Raw genomic sequence first — 23533 nt, 5'->3', positions numbered from 1 at the left:
ATATGAAGACTGTAGCATAAACAAACCAATACATAAAAATTAATGTCATTTGCAGTTCACTGAAGCATTACTCACTGATGTCATCAGAACAGAAGACAAGCAGAATAGTCTCTGATCTCCATCTCACATTGATCCAATTCCTGCCCTGCTGTGTGAACTATTTAAACCCTTTATTTCTTTTTATGAATCGATATTAGAAATGGTATCTTTTTGAGTGTACTGCATATCACTGCCTTTCTACATATTGTCATTTCTGAGCTAAACACTAAAGTGATAGATTCGTTTATGAATACTTTATTTCTAAAGTTCAGTATAAAAATTCCAAACAACAAGAATTTGGGGTTTTGATTACTTAAATATATATTAACATTTTACAAGGGGAAAAAACCCTGTACAACTTTTGCCTAAGATTAGAACTTGTCTCATAAACTATATGGCACAGCACTAATCTTTTATAAACCTACTATAGATACAAATGTTACATATTTGAAATGAATATATATGAAGTTCAATTATATTAAAGACATTTTAAAATAGTTTCAAATTACAAAATATTATTATATGCTCCCACCTTTCATTTTTTTCTGAAGCACCAAGTTTTGATGCATCCACACTCTTGCTGCCTGTCTTTTTTTTCTTTTCTCTTTTTTTTCTACTAAGCAGTTCATCCTTAATATGGAAAGAATTATGGTTACAGGTTATCATTAACATGTACTCTTCAAATGTTATCAAGAGTCTTCTGTGAAGGGTAAACATTATAGAAGAACATTTATGCAAATGTATGTAGGGTCCAACATGATTAAGTAAAATCATCAATCTTTAACAATAACTGTTGCCATGGCATCCAGTCCTTAAACACACATGAAGTTCAGCACTGTCAGTCATGTGTATCTCCATAGCAATCAAAGTTTTCTAAAAGAAAGCATTCAACTTACTTTTTCTCATTCATCCAACTTTAATAATGTCACTTCAAAAAGACTGAGTAAACAGATGCTAATTTATGAATACTGATAAATATGTTTGATTATCCTTAGCACATAAATAAAAATCCAGAGCTGAATAAACTATGTAGTGGAATGTTAAATTAAGGAAAGTATAATTTTTTAACTAACTGATCTCTGAAATTATAAAATTATACTCATTTCAAGTCTAACATTTAGTTAAAACCTTTTAAAGTAAACATTCTTTATATAAAAGGCTATGACACAAAAATTTCTAAAATTTTTACATAAAAAATATTTTTGTTTGGAAGGTGACAATTAAGAAAACCTGGTTCTACCTTCTAATTTTCAGCTAGATATTTGGGCCTTTACAAAATTTTATGACAAACTCAAATGTCACATTTTTTAAAAAGAAGAATTTTTTTCTCATATCATGAGTTCTTCTTGACTTAGAAACACATCAAACACTGAATATTAAGTACAGAACTTTTAGGATAAGGAGTATTTTAGAAAAATTGAAATTTTTATCAGTTGTAAAAGAAAATGTCTGAAATTCCATATAAAATTAAGGAGGCTAGGTCATTTGATTTATTACCAATACTTACCAGTTGTTTTTCCAGGTAGATTGACCAAACCACAGCATAATGACCCACTGTGAGAATAATGAACAAAAGTAATGCCAGCTCAGCATTGCTCATTTTTCTCACCCGCCTGTAGTAGAATACAGGCTGTCGCCAATCTGGAAGTCCATTGATCAGAATATCATCATACCTACAGTGGCAAATATAACAGTCTTTCATGGGGAGTTCAAAAATAAAAACCAAAAAATTAATTCATATTTATATTTATAAAGAAGAAAGAAAAGAATTTCTCCAATATATATAGCATTTATGTAGATTATTAGCATTACAATGGCCTATAAATTCAAAACACTGTATATAGTACAGTCACAGACAATCTTCAAAAAGATACACAGTAATATACTGTGGATACCAGACCTTGTGTTTAACAGCAACCCAATGATGTGACTTCTGGAATGACATCTAAACTAAAGGAGCCACATAGTCTACCTCTTTATCACAGTCTGCAGTAAAGACTTCCACCATAAAAGTTAGCAACAAAAGGAAAGATCTCAATGGAAGAAAAATCAAGATAAGAGCTCTGTTACCATGAATTATATATTAATTGAACCAAATTCAGGATATATTTTCTAGTCAGTGCTATTATTTTCAACCCTGTACTATAGTTCAAGATTGAAATATTTATATATATTATTTTATCAAAGTTTCTTTATGATTAAAAGCCTATCAGCACCTTTTAATTTTATATTGCTCAAATAAAAGTTTCCAAATTAGAAAGAAATGGGAAACAACCAGTGTTTATGTCAGATTTCTCAATAAAACTGTTTATTTGTAAACATTTAAGTGGCAATTTCCTCATTTTTGGCTTTGCTGGAGGGAAAGAACATAACACACAAAAAGCTTTCCTAGTAATGCATTTAAATCAGCTTTCTTTAGAATAAAATTTCAACTGAGTTGAAATTTATCTGTCAGACCATGATTAAGACAAATATATTTAAGGTTAAAAATCAGGAGTAACATTTATGATTGTAAAGCTCAAAATGGTCACACACAAACACTGTATGTTCAAAACACACAACCTGTTAATCTTAATTGAACACAACTCATTAAATATTCTAATCACACTATTTCTTGAATTAAATCTTCACTGAAAGGCCTAATTTGGTGCAACACATTGACCAAAATATTTTAATTAAAAATATTCTGAGTTAGTCGCAGGCCTAATTACAGGAATAGAAATAGGGCCTATATTGTCAGGCAGGTCAGTAGAACTCAGTAGTAGGTTTTTCTCAAGTAAATTGACCGATCTAGGAATAATAGCGCAGCTGCTAAACTGCCAGTCTTGACATGTAAATCAATTTAAATGCAACAACTGCAGTAGCTACTTTGATAGTTATTAAATTGATACCTTGGAGATATGCTTAAAAAAATAAGCAGAGGATTTATTATAGGCGACTTCTTTTTCAGTAGAAAAATATTGGTTACAAATTCAAAATATATTTTATTAGCAAATCTGGAAAGCCTGACATTTAGATCAACTTAGATTATTAATAATAATGCCAGATCAGAATAACCAGTGTTCAAACCAAAGACATTAATTAGTACTAAACTCTTAAAAGGCAAATTGTATAGTGCATAGAAGTGTACAAATTAAAATATGGCTGTATAGTAGCTGGACCAGACAAAATTTGATGATAAATATTCTCCTTTTTGAATACGCATAGCAATTCTTGAACATGATAATATCGAGATATAATATAATTTAATAAAAAAAACTATCATTCCTGTCCTCAAAAGTTTATTTAAATTTATCTTTGTATAAACTGACTCAGTTTAAATTAGAAATGGATTGACAAAAAGGTTTAAGACTACATTTGAAAGGCCAATGAATGTTAAATCCTGAATTTATTCTAAATCTATACTCTACTTCAGATTTGTTCAGGGAAAAAGAGGTAAATATAAAAATCACTATTTTCAGCTATCTGTCCCATGAAATAACTTCATGTAAAAAGTAGTTACTAATAAAGAACATCTAAGGAAGTGGTAACAATTCCCGTAAGAGCATTACGAAGTATTAAATTTGTTTTAGATCTAAACTGTATTAGAAGAAAACATAACTAAACTCATAAATCTCTTACCACATATTTTATCACCATTATTGTTGAAATGGTATCTATTAATAGCTATTCTTTTCTACCGCACATACAAGTTGTAGTTAGCGTACAGCCAAATTCAAGACAGCAAAAACTCATGCACTGAACACATTAAACAGAACCAGATATTTACTAAGCTATGTCTGCCACTCTAAACAACAGTCTCCAAGGATTAAGCTTAGAATCAATGCTCTATTGATTTTACTATCAATGAACATTATGGCTCACACGACTGGCCATTTTAAGGGAAGATAGCTTCTATTATAGTTCACTTTTTTAGAATATATGCTGTTAAAAGATAAATCACTGCTTTCCTGAAACACTGAAAAATAAAGATATTTCTTAAAATGTACAGAGACTGTATTCATAGCTATTTAAAAAAATGTGTTGACAACACATAAAATTTTAAATATCACTATGGTTTGCTTTTTCTATATTTAACATGTAACACTGTTAAAATGTTCTATAATTCAGCTCATATAAACTGCTCTGAATAATCTGTTAAAACCAGATTAAGAATGTGCACATGTATGAATATAAGAAAATAAAAAAGTAAATGTGTGTCATAAAAATACTACTAATGCAAAAAATGATATGGAATTATAAAGGCCAGTATCTTAGAAATTAAAACACTGAATAATCAATTCTACATTCAACATATGACTTAACACGTTTACTTTGATTTTCTTAAAAAGTACATTATAAACAAAATAATGGTTAAATAATCATTAGTGAGTTTCATTCTACAATCTCAATTTATCAAATATATTTAGCTTAAACATTAGAAAGCAAATCTAAAAATGTCTAAATTATCAACAGAAAAACATTTATGTAAATATAAAATATTCTCACAGTTTGAAATATAAAACAGCAACTATGAAACTAAAATAGAAAACATATCTATTATGAAAACAAAATTCTATCATTTGCCTAAATTGTGAATTTGCCATCACACAAAGTTTGAAATTTTAGTTTAAAACAATAACAACATCCATTCAAGTGATATTTTGAATCTGAGAGTAAAAATCAATTACACAAAGATCATGAAGAGGAAACACATCTAAATTAATTGATCTTACTCTCCTTTATAAAATTATTATTATTACTTATGGTAATAGCACTTTATATATTGCATCTAACAGGTATCTTGTATCTTCTAACTAGAGAAGGTACTAAGATTTCTTATTCTCAGGTTAATGTTTATTTTTCTTCAAACATACCTATAATCAAATTTGGAATAATGAGTAATGGATTTGTAAATGTTTAGCATATTAAGGCTGAGATAACTATACTTTTCACCAGATTTGGAAATAAAACATGATTTTATCTTGTAAACCAAAAAAACACATTCAACTTTTACAAATATTGTATCATAAAATAGATCAACAATCCCCCAAAATTTAAAGTTGCACAACTGGGTTAGCAAAATAATACTGACTGAAAATTTATAATAATTTTTTTAAAGTAATATACTAATATTACTAAAGCACAATCTAGTATATATATGTAATGACTGGTATCCACTCAGTACTTTTTTCAGCTAATACTCAGGACACTTGTACAGAAATTTATGTTAGAATATAGCTGAGCTGCTATTCCCCAAAATAAACAAGTTACCTGGGAGTTTAGAAACTAGGCTTCCTTACACTAACAAGACAAACTTGTTATTTTCATACTATATGTTTGAGGACAAAAAAAAAGGGGGGGGCTTAAAAGTTTATTCACAATCTTATTCCTAGGAATCTATTAAAGAGAAATTAAAAAAAAAATCTGTTCAAAGACTTGTATGTGAATATTCGTAGCATCCTTGTTTCACAGCACCAAAGTAGAAACAACTTAAATGTCTATTACTTGGTGATACCAACAAAAGATATGGAATATTACTCAGCAATAAAAAAGAATGAACTACTGGAATATGCTACAATGTGGATATAGCTCAAAAAGAGTATAACAGAAAGAAGCCAGATGCAAAAGAGTATATATTACATGATTTCATTAATAGGAAAGACCCAGAAAAGACAAATTTATAAACACAGAAAGGAGATGAGTGATTGTTTGGGTCTGGGATCAGAGTGAGGACTCCCTGCAAAAAGGCTTGAGGGAATATAGGGAGGTGATGGAAATATTCTAAAATAGGATTGTGGTGTTTGCACAACTCTGTAAATTTACTAAAATTTATTGACTTATGTACTTAAAATAGCTGACTTCCATGGTATGCAAATTATACCTAAATATGCAGTTTAAAAACAAAAATTTGTTTTTTCCTTAAAAAGAAAAATACAAGTTTATCTAGTTTATTTTATCAACTTCATTGCTATTCTCTTTCCTATCAAAATTAAAGAATGCACTTGATTTCAGTGAAAACACAATTACTTGTAAGGGAAATAAATAGGAAAACATACAACAATTTTCCAAATTGCAAATTCCTGGGAGGGTACACATTTAAAAGTTACCTATTTAATAAATATTTATAAGTAACTGTGATACCATAGAGCATTTTTTAATACCAGTATAAGACAATCTTTTTTTAGAAGATACAAATGACTACTGGGCTTTTCTTCCTAAAGGAATTAGAAATATCAGGTAATTGTGTGGAGAGGAGAATTTCTCCTATATGTTTAAATACACATAGGTCACCTGGCCTCAGGCGCAAGCTTTAGAGAAGTGATTCCCAGCTTGATTAGTTAAGACTTTTGCCTCAAGGAAAACCAGTTACCAAAGAGTTACTTGTGCCTCAAGGGGTATAAATACTACAGCTGTTTGTATAACTGTCAGAACCATTATTTTCTACTAACACTGTAAGAAAAAATTGCAAAGGGGAATGAATCCTAAAAAGAAAATGTTAGATGTGTCTATGTTAATGAAGAAACATTTTATACAGAAGTGATTTTTTCTGTAAAGATATAAATGATTTTTCAGGAACTGAAAGAAATTGTTACCAAGTTTACTGACTTTTAAGATAACAACAAACAAATAGACAAAACCTGATGCCAAAGACGTAGGGAGACTAAATAAAGCTATCTTTACAGACACATTCTTGATGTGTGAAATAAAACTAGGGGCTCAGGGAGAGAAAGCAACTAGAAAATATGCACAGAATGACCAACACTTCTTTCAACACACTTCTAGGACTCTTTCAACACTATGGATTATCTCAAACCAGAGGAATGTCTGCTATGGTATCTGGACCAATGCCAGCCCTTGTTATAAAGCAAAGAACACTTGTAGAGAATATCTTGAGTCCTTGCTTTGCAATCTGACAAACTGAGGTATTCAAATTAAAGAGTTAAGATGAGAAGCAAGAGTAATAGCTAACATTTTAGGATATAGAATAATTCCAGATAATACATTTGAAGAAAAAAAAATTTTTTTTTTAAAGAAAGACTAGTCTAGACTAGCCTAGAATAGAAAATATCAGTCTGTATCACACACTATAAAGTGTTTTGCGAAATTTTTGCTTCAGGTGTTGTGTATGTGTATATGTGTTCTGAGGCATGATATACTTTTTTTTCCCTCCAAAGATACTTCTTACTATGGGTCTGACAGAAACTTTGGAGGCCAGCGCAATAGTGTCTACACACTCCACACATTATGAAGGAGCATAGGAAAGGAGTCTTTCAGCAATCTTCTCTTAAGTCACTGGCACTACAAACTGCTGTATAAATATATCACTACTCTTCTGAAAGGGGCACAGAGAAGCCTGGAAGAGAGGGGGCTGCCTCCACTCTGAAGTTTAACTCTAAATGCAGAATCACCAGAGGAGAGTAAGGGAAGGGAAGGAGGCAAAAGAAATAGGATGAAGCAACAAATATTTTTCTTCCACAACCATTTTCTATAGACTTATATGAATATAAGTCTGTTCTCTCATTCACAAATATCAGAGCTATTTTGAGAGTGAGGAAATATCAAGAAATTGTGATAACATAAGCATCACAAACAGTCTAATTCCAAAACATTTAAGGAATAGGAAAAAAAAAAAAAAAGACCTCCAAGCACAGATAGGAGCTATTACTGATATATCAAAAATGATCGGACATTTGTTTGAAGTCAAGTTGTATCTGTATTTTCCAGAGCATAGACACTCATGTTAAAAAATCATATCTAATGCAGTTATGACTTGCTAACATTATGACTCATGATCCTGAAGTGTATAAGTATTGAATCAACCTAGTGAATATTTTCAATAGAAATTAACTCTGCTTTAAACACCAGAACAAAAATAAAATACTAACTTATAATAAATGTTTAGTGAGACAATTCTTTCCCTTATAAACTGAGACATCAAACTGTAACATCTTAATTCAAAACCAGAAATGAACACTCACCTCTGCCTTCGTTCATCATCCTTTAAAACTTCATATATGGCCACCAACTAAAATAAAAGCATTACTTTAAAATAAAAATACTCTCAGCTATAAGAAATCACTTAGGAAGGTGAACACACAATAGTGCACAAGCAGAAAACCCTATGTGCTCATATATACAATGAATAGATACAATTTTAACTATATGTAACATTTTATGTTTTTAGTAGAACCTTAAGAGGTTATAAAATGCTTGATGCCAAAATAAATCGTGAAAGATGCAAACATAATAATTACGTTAAAATGTGCTTTTTAAAAGCAAAAGCTGTAATTTAGATAAGAAAATTATGACAATTATGACCCTCCAAAAATGTAGATTCTAATATAAAAAATGATTATTTTGAAAAAATGGAATGAACATGACATAATATTTCAAAAGTACAAGCTCACTTTCAAACAAATATTCTACATATAAGTTACTGTTTCTACTAGAAAACATTTATTTATAAATTTGTTACAAAGTATATATAATAACAGCACACTTCACTTACTTGTCTAAATTGAGTTTCTGCATTTTCATCTTTATTCTTGTCTGGATGCAAAGTCAGTGAAAGCTTACGATATGCTTTTCTAATGTCTGCAGATGAAGCATCCTGGAGGTGGTAGGGGGAGGGGAAAAACACAAAGCAAACGTTGTCAGAAAAAGAAATTCCCAGAACCTTGTTAAGATCTGAGAAGACAGCCAACCAAGTGCAGGACCCCAGGCAATGTAATTTGAGCAATCAGTCTAACAACCAGGCTATGCAACTAGCCTGACCCACATGACTGAACAATTATTCAATCTAATTTGGCTCTCCTCTTAACTTTTCATTACCATACAGTCATTTAAAGAAGACAGTATTTGGCAAAACTTTTCAAACACTTGCCTTCCTAAAATTAACCAATAAATCTTTTTCAGTAATTAAGAGATCAAAAAGAAACAAATTAAAAATTAATACATCCATGTGCTTTCAAAGAAGGTCTTTATTTATTTGAGAATCGTGAAGCCAATTTCTGAATCCCAGGCTTACCATATGTGGTTTCTTCATTGTTATTTATATTGAATTTACCACTGAGCCACAATCTATGGAATCTCAATTTCCCATGTCAAAAGTATGCTTATTTGAAGGCAGTTACATTTGCATTTATCCAAAATAACTATAATTAGAAATAGTTGTGTATATTGTACTTAACATTTTCTTAGTACTTCCAAGGGTGTTTTCAGTGGTGTCCGGTTTCCACAGTCTAGTTTGCAGAATTAAATTTGCCCACTATTTATATATTATTAATATAGTTTAAATATCTTTAAAAAGTTACAATAGTTCAGTAAGAGTACGTTGGATTAAGTGGAGGTTAAAATTACATTCTATGTAATCCTGTGTGTACAGATAAATCCAGAAAACATGGTTTTACACAGCCAGCATAAGATATATGACAATAACAAAGAACACGATGTCAAATTGGGCTTAAAACTTTATCTCCAGTAAGTTAAAAAATTATTCCAATAAGTAGCATATTCAGAGTGGTACAAAATAAAACTGTTTATTAAATTTTGTTTTATAACCAAAAATTTGTCCAATTAACTCTGAGAACTACTTAATTGGTAAAGTTCAAATGACTAAAACACCCAAACCAAACCAAAGCCGAACAAAAATCTGTGTACTTGGGACTAAATAGTTGTTAAAGAAATAGAGCTGAAGAGAAGCAAAGTGAGACTATAATTTGTCTCTCAAGCTTTCCTTATGAACCATTATTTTCATTATCAATTTTCTGGGGCTTACTGCTCCAGGGTGTCATTCTAGTTAAAAATGTCAACTTAGGAGTGAATATTTTTGTAACTTACAGAGGACTGAGAAGATATAAAGTTAGCAGAGTAAATTTTTCAGGTAATATGGTTAAAATTTCATTCTAATTTGCTAGGTAGAATTGATGGGTTCCCTATACTTAATAGGTAACATGCAGTAGAAAAGGATGATTATTTACTGAAAATCTGTGATGGAGATTTTGTTGAGTGAAGAGGTAAAGTGTCACATGAATAACTGTTCTCAATTGGGATTTTAATTTTGGATTTTACTAAATTAGGACTATATCATAGAAAAATTCCTAAAGTAGATTTTTTACAAAATAAAGCTTATGTGTTTTCTTGTGGTACAAGATTAATGCATGCGTGTTATGCAATACCTATGACCTACTTAAAAATAAAAATAATAGTGATCTAAGGCATTTCCCTTCCAGTCTTGCCATGCTGATTCTAATTCTCCAGTTTTCTGCCACAATATGTGCCCTAAATATAAATGTAGCCAGATGGCTCTCTTATTTCAAACCCTTCAGTAACTCCCAAGTGCCTTCATCATCTGTCTTTTCCAATCTTTTTAGTTTTATCTCCCACTATCTTGGCCTATCCTCCTGGTCCCCCATATCATTACATATTAGGATGCTGTTCCCCAACCTCATGTTTTTGTTTTGCACCCAGCTGTAGATACAGACAATTCTCTCCTGACTAAAGAATGAGCATCTTAGGCTACACATAAATATTACCGTTTTCCTTTTGAGAATATGCCCAATATGGTTATTTCACCAATTAGATCCACTCTAAGTATACAGAACTAAAAACCTTGAGAATTACCCTATCTAAAAGACATACTCTAGATAAGCTTCACCTCAAACTAGCTTATATATGTACTTAATTTTAGTAAAGTACTCAAAGAACCATATTTTAGCCTCATAACAAAGCTATGAGGTAAGTATAGTTATTAGGCCCATTTTGCTGATACAGCAAGTGAGGCAAAGAGAGGTTAAATAACTTGCTCAAGTTCATCCTGTTGGTAAATAGATGAACATAGAATTCAAATCCCAAAAATGTTGCATCAGAATCAGGGATCCCTGTTAGCTTTTAAGATTCAGTTAGTAGATTTGGATTGAATCACTTCACAAGAGGCAACAGCTTTGGGAAGGCAGTGAGAACAATTGTATTTATGTTAATCTGATAAACCATATGGAAAACTACAATGTGAATGTTCAAGTGAAATTTTAAAGGTTAAAGACCTTGATATATATTAACTTTTATAACATTTTTTATTCATGAGATACAGAGAAGAGAGGCAAAACATAGGCAGAGGGAGAGCAGGCTTCTCACAGGGAGCCTGATGTGAGACTTGATCCCCGGATTGGGATCATGTCCTGAGTTGAAGGCAGACACTCAATCGCTGAGCCACCCATGTGTCCCCTTTTCTAACATTTTATATCATATTTCTACAAGAGACCTGAATGTTAGAACATTTACCTCCCATACTCCCTAGATGAGCCTTTTATTTCTCTGACATGCAGAGAAAAGTTTTTGATAGGGCTGTGGGTGAATTGCCTATCTTTAACACTGTTGACATCAGATCTACAGGGTTCAACTGCCAGAATTCTTCTCTTTGTAAATGTTCTTTCTAAAAGTTCCTTGGCAACTTGGGACATAATTATCTTAATATTTGAACGACCTTTGTAAAGAAGATACATATGGTCATTCTAAAGAAGCAAAAAAAATAAAAAATAAAAAAAAACCACCAAAAAATAAACAAAAAAGCACCCCAAACCCAATTATGAAAGTAACATATGTTTGTCAAAATTAAAACAACACGGGCAGGCCAAATGGCTCAGCGGTTTAGCGCTGCCTTCAGCCCAGGGTGTGATCCTGGAGACCCAGGATCAAGTCCCACGTCGGGCTCCTGCTTTTCCCTCTGCCTGTGTCTCTGCCTCTCTCTCTGTGTGTGTCTCTCATGAATAAATAAATAAAACCTTAAAAGTAAATTAAAACAATGCAATGAGGTGTCAGCAAAAATAGCAGAGTAGGGACAGGCTCCAAGGGCCTGTCCCTGCATAGAAACAGCAAATAATCTAGAAAAAACAGAAAGAATCAAACCAATCCAAACTATGTAAATTTCTCAAACCACGCAATTAGTTAATCAAGAGAAAGGCAGCTGATTCTCACTTAGGGTCTTAAAGACACCAATCTGAGTTCTTGGTGTGGGTTCCTAGCACTGAAGGAAAAGCAAAGTTCTTAAAGAACTGTGGCTGTTTGGTCTGTCTGTTGGTTCCCTAATGGATTGTGTAAAGGGTTTACCTTTATTTTACCAAACTCAGTACTCTCCCAAGGCAGAGAGGCAACTAGTTATCTAGGACATTTGTTAAAAATATTTAAAGAGAAATTTATTAGCCAGTGCCAAATGGGGCAAGGGATAGCAGTTGGGCCATACAACAGAAACATCAAAAACTTGGGAGGAAAAACTAGTGAGATGCTTTGAGGAATATAAACTTTGAAAAGCTCCCACATATTCCTTGGAAGCCAGAAGACCATGCATGCCCAAGGTGGAGTACATACTCAGAAAGACCTGTAAAGGCCCTAAATTCTCACTTCTGACTGATCTTTAGCCTGAATATAGCAGAAAGTGAAGGCTATGAGAGAGCTTGTAAACCTAGCTGAGTGCTGTAGGCATGCTGCAACATATACACAGAACCCATTGGCAAAGACTAAGGTTTTCTTCCCCTTCCAAGCCATTAAGGAAATCTGTTCAATCATTAGCTGACCACTATGCATATCAAACAGAAATGTCAGTGGATACACACAACAAAGAATATACACTTTACAAAATTGGTTCAAAAAAGTCACCAGACAAAACCATAAGCAGCAAAAAACAAAAACAAATAAAAAAAAAATCCCCGGTGGGGTGGGAGAACTTGATTAGTCTAGTATTCATTAAAAATTGTGAAGGATGCTAAGAAACAAGAAATTATGGGGAAAAAATAAATTAATAGAAATTGTCCTTGAAGAAGCCTAGACATTGAACTTACTAAAGACTTTAAGTCAACTATTTTAAATATGCTCAAGAGCACAAAGAACTAATGTATGAAAGTAATGTCTTACCATGCTGAAATATCAACAAAGAGACAGAAATTTTAAAACCAAAGGAAATTCTGGACTTGAAAAATACGGTAACTAAAAATAAAAATTCACGAGAGGAACTCAAAAACTGAGAAGAAAGAATCTGTGAACTTGAACACAGGTCAAGTTGAGATTATCCAATATGAGGAACAGAAAGAATAAACAAACAAACAAACAACAAAAAAAAAACAGAGCTTAAGAGACCTGTGCAAAACCACAGAGTTCCAACCTACACGAAATGAGAGTCCTAGGGCAAGAAGGGAAAAAATGACAGGAAAAATTTGTTTTTGAAGAAAGATGCCTGATAATAGCCAAAATTTGATGCAATACATAAATATATGCATCCAAGAATCTCAACAACCCTAAGTAGGATCAACTCAAAGAGAGGCACACCTTGAAACATAATCAAATTGTTCAAACACAAAGACCAAGAAAGAGAATCCTGAAAGCAGCAAGAGAAGAAACCATGGAGGCCAGAAGGAAGAGGAATGACATAATTAAAGTATTAAATACTATGAAATACTTTTATTCAAGAATTGTAAAAAAAAAAAAAAAAAGAATTGTATATCTAACAAAACTATCCCTCAAAAATGAAAGAGAAATAAAAATATTCTAGTTAAACAAAACCTAGAATTCATTACTAGATTTGCTCTAGAAGAAATGCTACAGAGTGAAAGAAAAATACTAGACAGTAACTCAAATCTATATGATGAAATAAACACTGATAAGATAATATACAGATAAATACAAAAATCAACATTTGTGTATTTTTGGTTAATAATTCAACTTTTTTCTACACCATTTAAAGGACAACTATTTAAACAATAATTATAAACCTATGTTAAATAAAACAATAATATAAATCTATGTCTATGGGTATACATGTATAAAGATGTAATCTGTGACAATAACTACATAAGGAATAAGAACAGGCTTTGTAAAGACAAATTTTTAAATATGATTTAAACTAAATAGGTATTAATTCAAACTAGATTGCTATAAATTAATGGGTTAATTGTAATCCCCATGGCAAACAGAAAGAAAATAAAGATCTATAGCAAAAGAAACAAAAAGTGGATCAAATGATACATTAGAAAAAAAAAAAAACTAACACAAAAAAAGGCAGTAAAGGGATCCCTGGGTGGCTCAGCAGTTTAGCCCCTGCCTTGGGCCCAGGGCGTGATCCTGGAGTCCCAGGATCAAGTCCCACAATCGGGCGCCCTGCATGGAGCCTGCTTCTCCCTCTGCCTGTGTCTCTGCCTCTCTCTCTCCCTGTGTCTCTCATGAATGAATAAATAAAATCTTAAAAAAAAAAAAAAAGGCAGTAAAGGATGAATGAGGTAAAGAGAAGATACAAAACATATAAAAAACAAACAACAAAGTGGCAAAAGTAAGTCTTTTCTTATCAGTAATTACTTAAAATATAAATGGATTAGGGTGCCTAGGTGGCTCAGTCAGTTAAGTGGCTGACTCTTGATTTCAGCTCAGGTCATGATCTCAGGGTCATGAGATCAAGCCCTGTGTCAGGCTCCATGCTCAGCACAGAGTCTGCTTATCCTTCCCCTCCCCTTCTGTCCCTCACCCCTGCTTTGCTCTCTAAAATAAATAAATATTTTAAAAAATAGATTAAATTCTCCAAGTAAAAGGCAGAAACTAGCAAAATAGGTTATAAACAAACATGCTCCAATGATATGGTCTCTACAAGTGACTCATTTTAGAACCAAAGTGATTAAAAGTGTGTAGATGGTCTTTTTTTTTTTTTTTTGTAGGTGGTCATTTAATCAATGCAAACAGTAATCAAAAGAGAGCTGGGATGGCTATATTAATACCATGCAAAATGGACTCTAAGACAAAAATTGTTACAAGAGACAAAAAAGAACATTACATAATGACAAAAGGTGCATGCATCAAAAGGATATAAAAATTATAAACATATATGCACCTAATAACAGAGCTCCAAAACACATAAAGTGAAGACTTAACAGAATTAAAGGGAGAAATAGATCACTTGTACAGTAATATTATAATAGGTGTACAGTGATAATAGAAACTTCAACACTCTAGTTTCAATAATGCTTAGAGAAATTAGGCAGAACATTACCAAGAAACAGAAGACTTGAATTACAGTTTATACTGTTAAACCAACTGGACCTACCTAACAGATATCCATAGAACATGCCTCTCAATACTAGCAAAATACACATAGAACATTCTCCAGAATAGGCCAGATTTTAGGACACAGTGTAAGTTGAAACAAATTTGAAAACTGTGCTCTTGAAATAAAACTTAAAAGCTCTGGAGAATTTTTTTTCAATGACACTGCTTAGATTAAGACTGAAATAAGAAAAGGTCATTAAATTACAGGATCATATCATTTCCTTTTGGATTTATGCATTCTGGGAAGTTTTAATTCATTAATGTAAATAATTATAACCATTTTTTTTAACTTAACATGACTAAGGATTAAGCAAGAACTAAATTGAATCATGATATTCAATTCTGTATAAAGAAAGAAATCACTATAAAAATTAAAAAGTACTTATCTAAGTGAAATAGAGAACAGAACAACAGAGACTCCATAAAACCAAAAGTTGGTTCTCTGAAAATGTCAACAAAATCGATAAACCTCTACTAGGGTAGGAGTGAGAGAGGGGATTCAAGTTGCTAAAATCAGGAATAGAAGTGGGGACATCATTCCCAATTTTACAGAAATAAAAACAACTGTAAAAAAATACTATGCGGGCAGCCGGGGTGGCTCAGCAGTTTAGTGCCATCTTCAGCCCAGGACCTGATCCTGGAGACCCAGGATCAAGTCCCACTTCAGGCTCCCTGCATGGAGCCTGATTTTCCCTCTGCCTGTGTCTCTGCACCTCTCTCTCTTTCTCTGTCTCTCATGAATAATAAAATAAAAAAAAATACTATGTGTAATTGTTTGCCAAGCAAATAGAAAACTAGAAATAGACAAATTCCTAGAAACACACAAATTGACTAAAGAAGAATAGAAAAACAAGATACTTATAATACCAAAGCAATTGATCCATTAAAATAAAAAACTAAATAAAAAACAACATCGAACAAAGAAAAGCCCTAAACCTCAAACCCAGATGACTTCACTAGTGAATTATAGTAAACGTTCAAAGAAACCACTAGTTCTCTACAAACTTTTCCAAAAAATAGAGGAAGACGCTTCCTAACTCATCCTATGGGACCCTAATAACCAAAAGCCAGACAAATGCCACAAAAAAGAAAACTATAGACCAATATCCCATATGAATATTGATAAAAAACTCCTCAACAAAGCTGTAGTAACCCAAATTCAGCAGCACATAAAAAGGATTATATACCATGATGCAACGGTGGATCAGTGTAAGAAAATATTATATATCATTTCAATAAAATTAAGGACAAAAATCACATACTCATTTCAATTGATGGAAAAAGCATGTAGTAAAATACAACACTGTTTGATAAGAAACACTAAGAAAGGGAAGTTTCTCAAGTTTATAAAGGGCATCTATGAAAAACCTACAGCTGATCTCAGACTTAAGGGTAGGAGTCTGAAAGTTTTCCCCCAAGATTAGTAATAAGAGGGACACCTGCTCTCACCTTTTTTGGAAGATCTAGCCCAAGCAACTAGTCAAGATAAAGAAATAAAAGACACCTAAATTGGAAGAATTAATACCATCTCCATTAACAGATGACATGATTCTATACATTGAAAATCCTAAAGCACAGGGCACCAGGCTGGCTCAGTTGGAAGAGGATGTGACTCTCGATCTCGGGATTGTGAGTTTAAGCCCCACATTGGGTATAGAGATTATTTTAAAATAAAATCTTAAAAAAAAATACTAAAGCAGAAAGAACAAGTGTCAGAGCTAATAAATTTAACAAGTTGTAGGACACCAGATCAACATCTAAAAATCAATTCTATTGGGGATCCCTGGGTGGCGCAGCGGTTTGGCGCCTGCCTTTGCCCCAGGGAGCGATCCTGAAGACCCGGGATCGAATCCCACGTCGGGCTCCCGGTGCATGGAGCCTGCTTCTCCCTCTGCTGCTGTGTCTCTGCCTCTCTCTGTGTGTGTGTGACTATCATAAATAAAAAAAATTTAAAGATGGGTATCTTAAAAATCAATTCTATTTCCATACACTAGCAATAAGAAAATCTGAAAATGAAATTAAGACAAATCTTTTACAATAGCATCAAAAAGAATAAAATACTGATGGGGGCAGCTGGGTGGCTCAGTGGTTTAATGCCTGCCTTTGGCTCAGATCATGATCCTGGGGTCCTGGGATCAAGCCCAAATCAGGCTCCCTGCAGGAAGCCTACCTCTGCCTATGTTTTTGTCTCTCTGTGTCTCTCATGAACAAATAAATAAAATCTTAAAAAAAGAATACTTATGAATAAATTTAACAAAAAAAGTATAACATTTGTACACTGAATTATAAAACAGGGATCCCTGGGTGGTGCAGCAGTTTGGCGCCTGCCTTTGGCCCAGGGCGTGATCCTGGAGACCCGGGATCGAATCCCACGTCGGGCTCCCGGTGCATGGAGCCTGCTTCTCCCTCTGCCTGTGTCTCTGCCTCTCTCTCTCTCTCTGTGGCTATCATAAATAAAAATTTAAAAATATTAAAAAAAAGAATATTTGAATTATAAAACATTGCTGAAAGAAATGGAGAGACATCCGTTTCATGATGGGAAGACTTAATATTGTTAAGATGCTAATATTTCTCAAGTTGATCTACAGATTCAATACAATCCCTATGAAAATCCTACCTGGCATTTTGCAGATATGTATATGCATAACTTAAAACTCATAGGGAAATGCCAGAGACCCAGAACAGCTACACCTTGAAAATAAACAACAAAATGGGAGAATTTTCAAGTCTTGATTTCAAAACTGTCTATAAAGCTATATTTCATTAAGACAGTGTGGCCACAGGACGGCTGGGTGGCTCAGTGGTTGATAGTCTGCCTTTGGCTCAGGGCGTGATCCTGGAGTCCCGGGATCAAGTCCCACATCAGGCTCCCTTCATGGAGCCTGCTTCTCCCTCTGCCTATGTCTCTGCCTCTCTCTCTCTCTGTGTGTGTGTGTCTCTCATGAATAAATAAATAAAATCTTAAAAAAAAAAGTGTGGTCATGGCATAAAGATAGACATAAAGCTCAATAAAAGAATTCAGAGTCCAGAAATAAACTTACTCATCTATGGTCAGCTGATTTTCAACAAGGATGCCAAGATCATTCAATAGGGAGAGAATAGTCTTTTCAACAAATGATGGTGGGACAACTGGATATACACATGCAAAAGACTGAACTTGAATTCTTACCTCACATTATAAACACAGATAACTGGAAATGAATTAAAATCCTAAACGTAAGAGTCAAAATGATAAGACCCTTAGAAGAAAACATAGAGGTAAATCGAATAGGAAACAAAAGATAGAGAATTACACTTCATCAAAATTTAAAACTTTGCAGCCACTGAGCAAATGTTTGGTGGTTCCTTAAAAAAATAAAGATAGAATTACCATATGACCAATTATTACACTCCTAGATATTTATTGAAAAGAATGAGAAGGGGTGTTTAATCAAAAACTTGTATCCAAATGTTCATAACAGTATTATTCACAATAGCCAAAAAGTGAAAACAACTCAAATGTCCACCAACTCTGCCTGGATAGACAAAATGTGGTAAAGGTCTATACATACAATGAATATGATTCAGACATAAAAAAGAATAAGGTATTGATATATGCTACAACACAAATAAACCTTGAGAACACTATACTAAGCAAAAAGAGCTAGACACAAAAGCCATATATTATACGATTCCATTTTAACTGTACATTTGTACTTAATGGACAAATCCATTGAAAGAGAATACAAATCAATAGTTCCCACAGACTGAGAAGGAGGAGGAATGAGAGAGTGACTGCTTCATGTACACAGAAGCTTCATGTACACTTCTGCTGGGGTGATGAAAATATTCTGGAAAATGATGACTGCACAACATTGTGAATATACTGGAAATCACTGAACTGTATACTTTAAAATGGTGAATCTTATGTTTCATGCATTTTATCTTTTAAAAAGTTGAAAGAATACAGAAATATCTTTATTGCATGCTATGTATTAGCTATTCTAGCCACTTATTAACTGCCTTGATTCCTACAACCCTTTGTGATAACTATTATCTCTATTTGAGGACACTGGGGCTCAAACTGAGGCTGAGTAATCTGCCCAATGTTACACAGGTAGTAAGTGGCAAAAATTTTCTGCCAGAAATTTGGTCTCACATCCTGTTATCTCTTCTAGAATTAAAGACTATTTTCTGCATATTCCATGGCTACTCCATGTTTATCTTCTATTGTAAGATATGCTATAAACTTCAAAATGGAGCCAGTTATCTCTGGGAATCTGAAAAGCAGGATTACTCATAATCGGATACAGCTCAACCCAGAGATGTGTAAAATGTATAGCTTGCTCCCTGTGATCTACTCTAGAGACATGCATATTAATGTAAAAGAATAAGTACTCATTTAATTTACTATATATAGACCTGGTAAGGCTGTTAGATTGCGACCACAGAGAAATTTTACTTATATTCTAGATCATATTAGAGTTAGCCCCTTTCCACTTATTAAAATGTTTATGATGATGATGAGTTTGAACATAACTAAGTTATTCACAAGTTATGTGATTTTGGACAAATTACCTGCTCTCTCTAAATACAAATTTTCATCTGTAAAATGGGGATGATAATGCTACGACACCTAGCTGTAATATTTAAATTAGATGCAAATGAATGATGTGCTAATTATACCACATGGTAGTAGTGCTCGATAGATGAAAATTACTATTACAACATATAGGCTAGAAAGTCACTATTTCAACACTTGGGAATTCTGACTTGAAGTTTATTTGGTTCCTTCCTTCCTTCCTTTTTTTCCTTTCTTTCGGGTGTATTTGTGCTTTAAACCACACAGACTAGAGAGCTGAGGAAAGTAAAATGGATTTGGAGATTTTTTATATATCGATTTGACATTTACTGAGTTCCTACTATGTGTAAGTATTGAGGAGATAGGTAAACAAAAAGGACAACCTCTATCCTCATAAATGTTTTACAAAGAGCACTGAAGTCTCTTCCTTAGGTAACCTAAGAGAGATTTATTTTATTTTATTAAAGATTTTATTTATTTATTCATGACAGAGACACAGAGAGAGAGGCAGGGACACAGGCAGAGGGAGAAGCAGGCTCCATGCAAGGAGCCTGATGAGGGACTCGATCCCGGAACTCCGGGATCATGCCCTGAGCCAAAGGCAGACACTCAACCACTGAGGCATCCCTCTTATTTTACTTTCTATCAGAGATAGACAAACTTTTTATATAAAGGTCAGATACTAAATATTTGAGGCTTTGCAGGCCACAGAGTCTCGACTGCAATTATTTAACTATGTCACTTTAGTGAGAAAGCAATCACAGACAATACATAAACAAATGGGTATGGTGGTGTTTCAATAAAATTTCATTTTCAAAAACAGGTAGTGGCTGGCTTCTGGACTGTAATTTGTTAACCTCTAAATTATACCAAAGGATTGCCAATAATTTAAAGCTCATTTTATTTATGCTCATCCTGCAAATGTGAGACCTACATTTTTTTAGGTCTGCCAAGTGGTGGAAAACACATGACTAGTTTAATCAAAGCAAAAATCAGAAGACCTTATCCAAGTAAAAGTCTTCTTAATAAAGCTTTCTGTTGTCTTGGAAAACCTCAAAGATATTAAATCCAAGAGAAGAACATATTTGGTATCAGATTCAGCAAGGAAGAATAGAATAGAATTACTCAAACTGTATAGTTAGGCACAAAACTGAGGAATTTTAAACTCTGGTTGACATCTAGGTATCTTAATTTGTGTAGCGTTACTACGTAAGACCAACTGCCTCAAAGTTAATAATTCCATATAATCCTTCTGACTTGGAATTTTCACATTTGGTTTACTGCTTAAAAGCTCAAACTAAATAAACTCTTAATAATAACTTTGTCCTCTTTGTTCTGGCTTTTGCACTTAAACTTATCAGTCAAAAGAGTCCATTCTCCCCATCTAGTTCCCCCCAAACGCCATCAAACAAAACAAACAAAAATCATATGCCCAGACACAAATGCATGTACCACTAGAAGAACTAAATAGACATTGAAAAGAAGTGTCTCTGGTCAATGGACTGGATAAGGCAGGTAACTTAAATTCATACACAGTAAGAAATGTATTCATCATGGGACACCTGGGTGGCTCAGTGTTTGAGCGTCTGCCTTTGGCTCAGATCGTGATCCCGGGGTCCTGGGATGGAGTCCTAAGTCAGGCTCCCCTCCAGGGAGCCTGCTTCTCCCTCTGCCTATGTCTCTGATGTTCTGTGTCTCTCATGAATAAATAAATAAAATCTTAAAAAAAAAATAAAAAGAAATGTATTCATCATATTTCAGGACCATGGGATTTTATAACAGGTATGTAAAATTCAAAATAACTTGAAAAAGGAAAATGTTTTAAAAATAAATAATGATTTCCATGGCAAAAATACATAAATAACAGAATAAAGTAGTTTTCTTCATGATAAATATTAAGTCTGGGCTTCTATGGCTAATCTTCTACAAAAGAAGCAAGGGAAAGCTTTGGGTTCTTCTGTTACAAATCACTGTAAAGTCATTGCCTTTAGAGAAATCTACTGAAATTTATATAAGAGGATAGATTTAATAGACTTTTCTTAGCATTAAACCATATATAGGAACCAATGAAAGGTTTGCCTGTATAGAAATCCTCATTAATAATGCTCATACAGAATATTTACCTTATTATTTTTTGAGAGTCAAGGTCAGTAAAAATGATCTGTTGACAAATCAGATAATTTCTAGTATAGAGAAAGGAATTCGGCCCCTCATTTTTAAATTGTATCTAAATAAATTTGGTTAATGACATGTTTATTTAAGTAGGACAGATCTCTGCTCTCCCCATAAAATTAAAAAAGTAAGCATTCTCCAGAACGCAGATTAAAAAAAAAAAAAAAAAAAAGATCGTACCTTCAAGAAACAGCTACTTTTGATATCTAATTGCTAGGGGACTGACTTGGCAGGAACACCAGATCAACTCTTCACAAAACAGAATCATCATTTCTAGTAACCGGATTAGTTATCTTAGACTACATTTTACAACTAATTCCTCTTGAAAAGAAGGTCTTTTTAACAAGTCAATGGCAGGTGAAAAAAGTGTGAAGGACAGTTCCATATTAAAGAGATTTGAGGCACAGAACAACCAATTGTAAAGTATGGACTTTGGTGTCTGGTTCAAACAAAACCAAGGTGAAAAGGCATTTTGAAACAACTGGAAATATCTAAATAAGAACTAGGTTCTAGGGGCTATTCCAGAATTATTAACTTTATTGATAATTACATCATAATTATTTTTAAAAATGCCTTTGTCTAAAAGATGAGTAACAGATCATAATAGCTGATACTCATTTTTAAGTATTTCAGGAAAAAAAGGATAATGTGGCAAATATTGGTAACTGTTAAATCTTAGTGAAGGTATATGGGAGATTAAATTATTCTGCTTTTGTGTACATTTTTAAATATTAATAACCCCCCAAAAATCACAATGGTAAGCAATAAATCGTGTAATATATAGTTAAATCTATTATAATTGGTTGTTACATGTATTTTTAGTAAATGTTCTTGAAATAGAAGAGGTATGTCATGAGACAACCTAATAACAGCCAAGAATCAAAAAAAAGGAAGAGTAAAGAGAAAAAGGATAAGTAGTAAAGCAAAAGCTATTTGATGATCCATTAGAGAAATATAGATATTATCATTTTTAAAGATGAGAAGGTAGCCACTGAAAATTTCCAAATTACAGAAAAAGAAATTTTGCCAAGCCAACAGCAAGTAAAAGACAACAAAAACGTATCATAAATACTATAGACACAATAGGAATAAAATCAAACACATTAATTTCTCAGTAAATATAAACATATATTGAATCCGCTTATCAAAATACAAATGATCACTAAATTGGATTAAAAACAAAACCCAAAAGACTGAAAACAAGGAGATGAACAAAGACAAAAGTAAACAAAAGTAAAGCACAAGGGTTGACATTATTACCAGATGAATGGGAATTTAAGGTCAAAATTAACCACAAAGAGTTGTGATAGGTAATGATAAAGGGTATGTAATCCATTGAAAAGTTAAAATAGTCATAAACTTTAATGCTCAAATGACCCAAAACTCATATATACATAACAGCAAAAACTCCTAAATATAAGAACTTCATAAACATAATAATGGTCAAAAACTTTGATATGTCTTTTACAGAATTTGACATAAGTAAATGAAAAATAAGCAGTTACAAGGAATTTTAATTAAAAGACCTTTAAGATGCTTATACTTTACATAGACAGAAATGTACAAACAAATATATAAACAGCACAACATACCAAAGTCTAAGTTCAGAGATCATTCAAAACAGTCAATAATGAATTTGGTCAAAAAGAAAAGTCTTAATTCTAAAAAGTAGTGATTTTAGAGCTCACATTTTAAAAT

At 32.9% G+C, this 23533-nt stretch overlaps 1 protein-coding gene across 1 annotated transcript in view; it reads right to left on the bottom strand.

The window, feature by feature from the left end:
• DNAJC1 (DnaJ heat shock protein family (Hsp40) member C1) overlaps window positions 1-23533 on the bottom strand; it is a 202906-nt gene that overhangs the window by 122536 nt on the left and 56837 nt on the right. The window contains exons 2-5 of the mRNA XM_055332364.1: window positions 8531-8632; window positions 8001-8047; window positions 1547-1712; window positions 572-669 (exon numbers count right to left, since the gene is read on the bottom strand). Coding sequence (XP_055188339.1) covers window positions 572-669; window positions 1547-1712; window positions 8001-8047; window positions 8531-8632 — 413 coding nt within the window. The remainder of the gene's footprint in view (window positions 1-571; window positions 670-1546; window positions 1713-8000; window positions 8048-8530; window positions 8633-23533) is intronic.

The sequence above is a fragment of the Nyctereutes procyonoides genome, unplaced genomic scaffold, assembly GCF_905146905.1.
Source record: "Nyctereutes procyonoides isolate TBG_1078 unplaced genomic scaffold, NYPRO_anot_genome, whole genome shotgun sequence".
Lineage (NCBI taxonomy): Eukaryota > Metazoa > Chordata > Mammalia > Carnivora > Canidae > Nyctereutes > Nyctereutes procyonoides.
This window is presented reverse-complemented; position numbering and strand designations above follow the sequence as displayed.